The sequence below is a fragment of the Sprattus sprattus genome (assembly GCF_963457725.1).
Source record: "Sprattus sprattus genome assembly, chromosome: 12".
In the NCBI taxonomy this organism is placed as follows: Eukaryota; Metazoa; Chordata; class Actinopteri; order Clupeiformes; family Clupeidae; genus Sprattus; species Sprattus sprattus.
This window is the reverse complement of record NC_137910.1, coordinates 1,338,440-1,343,439: the sequence shown is the minus strand read 5'-3', so window position 1 is coordinate 1,343,439 and position 5,000 is coordinate 1,338,440. Positions and strand designations below refer to the sequence as shown.

At 43.6% G+C, this 5,000-nt stretch overlaps 1 protein-coding gene across 1 annotated transcript in view; it reads right to left on the bottom strand.

The window, feature by feature from the left end:
- The window catches only part of pkdcca (protein kinase domain containing, cytoplasmic a), a gene marked incomplete at its 5' end in the record, with an annotated part of 41,319 nt that overhangs the window by 10,019 nt on the left and 26,300 nt on the right, over positions 1 to 5,000 (bottom strand). Inside the window, 1 exon segment of the mRNA XM_080849465.1 lies at positions 1,661 to 1,768. Coding sequence (XP_080705591.1) covers positions 1,661 to 1,768 — 108 coding nt within the window.

Here is a 5,000-nt window from a genome sequence, read left to right as displayed (position 1 = left end):
GGGGGGGGGGGGGGGATCTGGAATCCGGCCCTGATCTGGCCCTGTTCTGGCCCTGACCTGGCACAGAATCAGATCCAACCCCGCCTCTCCTGCTATCTGGACCTAAATAAGAAATTAGCTCTGTCTATATTTGCCGTATTTAGCTCTGATTTGAGTTCATTTGTTGGAAGAGTCACAGCATGTTCATGGAAATTAGATGCACCGGCATACTTTTACAGAAAATCTGTCTGAAATTAAAACTCTTTCATCAAAATTGAACCTAGCAAAAACTTACAAAGAAAATCTTCTTTTTTGTGTCAACGTGATAAGCAGTTATACTTGATGTTTACTAGCCCAGTCCTACTGAAGAGGCTGGAAGGAAAGAGTTAACCAATCACAGACACTGGCTCTAGAGCTGCTCAGATAGCCCCTGACTCACATCTGGGGCACATCTGGCCTGGATCTGGCTCACATCTGGCCTGGATCTGGCCTGGATCTGGCCTGGATCTGGCTCACATCTGGCCTGGATCTGGCCTGGATCTGGCCTGGATCTGTCAACTCAGGGCCAGATGTGTTCCAGAGGGGGTTTACTGTGGAGCCTCACACATCTGTCAGCAAGCATCTGGGCCTGCCGCTACAGACTAGCAGTGGAGCGAAGATGGATAAAGAGAGAGAGAGACACAGAAGGCCAAGAAGGGAGGGAGAGAAATGGGGAGTGAGGAAGAGAGGGAGAGAGAGACACAGCAAAAGAGAAAACAGAGAAAGACACCGAGAGAAGGAATGGCAGAACGAGGGAAAGGGAACACTCTCGCTCTCTCTCTCTCTCTCACTTACTGCCTTGCACCAAATAAGGGATTACAATAGCTATAACTCTCCTGAGAGGTGCACACACACACACACACACACACACACACAGGCACATACACAAACCACCCCCTCACTTGGTTATATAAATTATAATCAGTTTAATCCCATTTCATTTGTCCTGAGAACACCAGAGCTGTGCTCTACTCTCTCTCTCTCTCTCTCTCTATATATATATATATATATATCTCTCTCTCTCTCTTTCACACACACACACACACACACACACACACACACACACACACACACACACACACACACAGACACACCCACACACCCACATACTCTTTTGGGCCATATACGGCCATAATTCCTGCTCCATTATAACATAGATCAGACCATCTGAGCTACATACAGCCGAGTGCTGATAACAGCAGTCTGGGCGATGTCAAGTGTGTGTGGGTGTGCGCGCGTGTATGTATGTGTGTGTGTGTGTGTGTGTGTGTGTGTGTGTGTGTGTGTGTGTGTGTGTGTGTGTGTGTGAGATAGCCGATGTAAGGCCAGTGGTGGGAATGCGAGTGGGATGCCATTCCATCTCTAATCACTTTAAAATGTTATCGAAAACACTGTGTGAAGATGTGTGTTTGTGTGTGTGTGTGTGTGTGTGTGTGTGTGTGTGTGTGTGTGTAGATATGTGTTTGTGTGTGTGTGTAAGGGGAAGAAAGATAAGTGGGGACACATATCATCTATAAGAGGTGAATTTGAAAAGAGAGGGATTCTTACATAACCCGACTGAGCCAGTAGGCTGGGACACTTGACACTTTTCGCTCACTTGGTTAAGAAAAGGTATTTGTATTGCCGCTTTTAAAATACTCACCAGATGTGTGTGTCTGAGAGGTATTCTGAAGGTAGAGTCCATTCGTGTAGAGCTGCAGCACATTCTCAAGATGCACCTGTGTCTCATCGATACCCCAGGTGAGCTCCCCTGTAACACACGATACACACAATTTTACATAACGTCAGGGTGATCACACACACACACACACATGCAGAGAGAGGCAGAAAGAGAGTGAGAAACATATTTTAGGTTCACAGTTTAAAACAACACACAAACATACACACACATACCGGACAGCCCTGTTTAGCAGAGTATGCGCCCAGTATTTTGCTGGCCAAATTGGTTGATTGAATTTCAACTGTGAGTCCACATGAAACAAAGTCTAGTGCAAGTCTAGTGCAGACTGTAGTCTCCAGGAGACAGACAGACCACCCTCATGCCAGCCAATGAGGCCAGCTCAGTGAAGTACAGAGGAGACAGACAAACCAAATCTGTGTCACACGTTGCCAAAGACACAACATAGACACGCCTGGATGGCAGTCAATGTCTAAGCATCAGCAGCAGCAGCAGCAGCCAATCAACAGTGAGGCCACAAAGAAAGAAGCGACTCTGATAGGATGTGTTGTGAAGCCCCTCCCTCCCCTGAGATGACCCGCAGCGTCATGGCGTTTTGTGTTCCTGAGGGACAGATCTCAAACAGCCAGAGCCATGCTGACAGCATCATACCCTCACCCTCATCACACCCACAGGAGAGAGAGAGAGAGAGAGAGAGAGAGAGAGAGAGAGAGAGAGAGAGAGAGAGATACATATGTGCCATATACATCCCACCAATAGAATCTCCCTACTTTGAGGAGGAATACATGAGCAACCTCTACACAGACATCAGCCATTTCCAGGCCCAGGGAAATGTGATGATATGTGGGGACCTAAATGCTAGGACTGGGTGCGAAGAAGATCATATAGACCCTCACGGTAACAACCATGTGTTTGGTCAAAACAACCTCTACCTTACACCAAACCTCCCCCAGAGAAACAGCCTTGACCGTACAGTAAATAAAAATGGCAAAGAGTTAGTGCACCTCTGTCGAGCCTTAGGTTTGTATATGCTTAATGGCAGGATCAGAGGGGACTCTTTAGGGAGGTTCACGTATTGTTCAGCTCTTGGAGCTAGTGTAGTTGACTATGCAATTACTGACATGGACCCCAACTCCTTCAGAGCATTCACTGTCAGGCGGCAATCTCCACTATCAGATCATAACCAAACTAATATCTTTCTCAAAATCACACAGCAGCTCAAAACAGAATCCAGCAAGCTATTCCGTCTCAAAGGGACATATAGATGGACTCAAGACAGCCCAGAAAACTTTTTAAATGCCCTAAATTCCTCCAAATTAAAACAATGCATTGCATACTACAACTCAAAGTGTTTTGAGATTAGCAAAACTGGTATTAATGAAGCCACAAATGAACTAAACAAAATATTTCTGAAGGCAGCGAATGCAGCAGGCATGCAGAAGCCTAACAGAAATCGAGCAAAGAACAAAACTGAGGAAAAATGGTTTGACAAAGAGTGTAAACAACTCAGGACTGAAGTGAGACATATTTCCAACCAAAAGCATCACCAGCCCGAAAATACAAATATTAGAAAAAACTACCATGAAACTCTCAAACACTATAAAAGGCTGCTGAGAAAGAAAAAACAAAACCAAACCAACAAAACCCTCAACAAAATTGAAGAATCTATAGAAAATAATCAATTTTGGGAGATGTGGAAAGGTCTGAATAAAGCAAAACCACAAAATCTACCGATTCAAAATGGTGATGTCTGGAAAAAACACTTTGAAAATTTGTATACAGACATCCAACCTCAAGATCTAAATTCTAATTACGAAAAAACCATGGAAAAATTACAATCGCTTGAAAAGACAATTAAAGACAACCAAAACGCCCTTGACTTCCAAATTACACAATTTGAACTTGAATCTAAAATTAAAAAACTCAAAACGAAAAAATCCTGCGGCCCTGATCACATCAGAGGAGAAATGATTAAAAACAGCACCCCTGAACTGCAAAGGGCTATCCTCAAACTGTTCAATCTCATCTTAACCTCTGGCTGTTTTCCTGACATCTGGAGCCAAGGGTATATTACACCCATCTATAAAAGTGGAGATAAACTAGACCCCAATAATTTCAGAGGCATCTGTGTGAACAGTAGTCTGGGGAAGGTGTTTAGCAGCATCATCAATGAACGAATAGCAGCATTCCTTAAGGAGCACAATGTCCTCAGCAAAGGTCAAATTGGATTTCTTCCAAGTTACCGCACTACGGACCACATTTACACTCTACACACCCTAGTAACTAAACATGTAAACCAAACACAAAAAGGAAAAATATTTGCTTGTTTTGTTGATTTCAAAAAAGCATTTGATTCAATCTGGCATGAAGGACTATTTTATAAACTTCTACAAAGCGGTGTAGGGGGTAAAGTTTACCAACTAGTTAAGGAAATGTACTCTGAAAACAGAAATGCTGTGAAAATTGGTGACAAAATTACAGAATACTTCACCCAAAAAAGAGGGGTGAGGCAGGGCTGTAGCCTCAGTCCAACTCTGTTCAATATTTACATCAATGAGTTAGCGGTACAGTTGGAACAGTCTACAGCTCCTGGCCTTACCCTAAAAGACAAAGAAATTAAATTCCTCCTCTATGCAGATGACCTGGTGCTGATGTCTCCCACTGCACAGGGACTACAACAGCACCTGGACCTGCTAGAGAAATACTGTCAGCAATGGGCCCTGACAGTAAACCTAAAAAAGACAAACATTATGGTATTCCAAAAGAAGCCCAGATGTCAGGAACACAGATACCATTTTAATCTAGGCAGCACCGCCCTAGATCACACGATGCAGTACACTTACCTTGGCTTGATTATAACTGCATCAGGGAGTTTCAGCATGGCAGTGAATGCACTAAAAGAAAAGGCTCGCAGAGCACTATATGCAATAAAAAGAAACTTCTGGAACATAAACATACCAATTCAAGTTTGGTGCAAAATCTTTGATTGTGTAATCCAGCCCATTGCGCTGTATGGAAGTGAGGTATGGGGTCCACTCAGTGAGCATAGCTACACTAGATGGGACAAACATCCTATAGAAAGCTTACATGCAGAGTTCTGCCGATTGATCTTAAAAATCCAAAAGAAAACACCAACAAATGCATGCAGAGCAGAACTAGGCAGATTCCCATTGGCCATCAACATGCAAAAAAGAGCCCTCAAATTCTGGATACATTTACAAACAAGTCCCACTGACACACTGCACTTTAATGCAGTAAAAACTCAAGATCTGAACCCTGAAAAGAGTCCTCTAAGTCAGCTTGT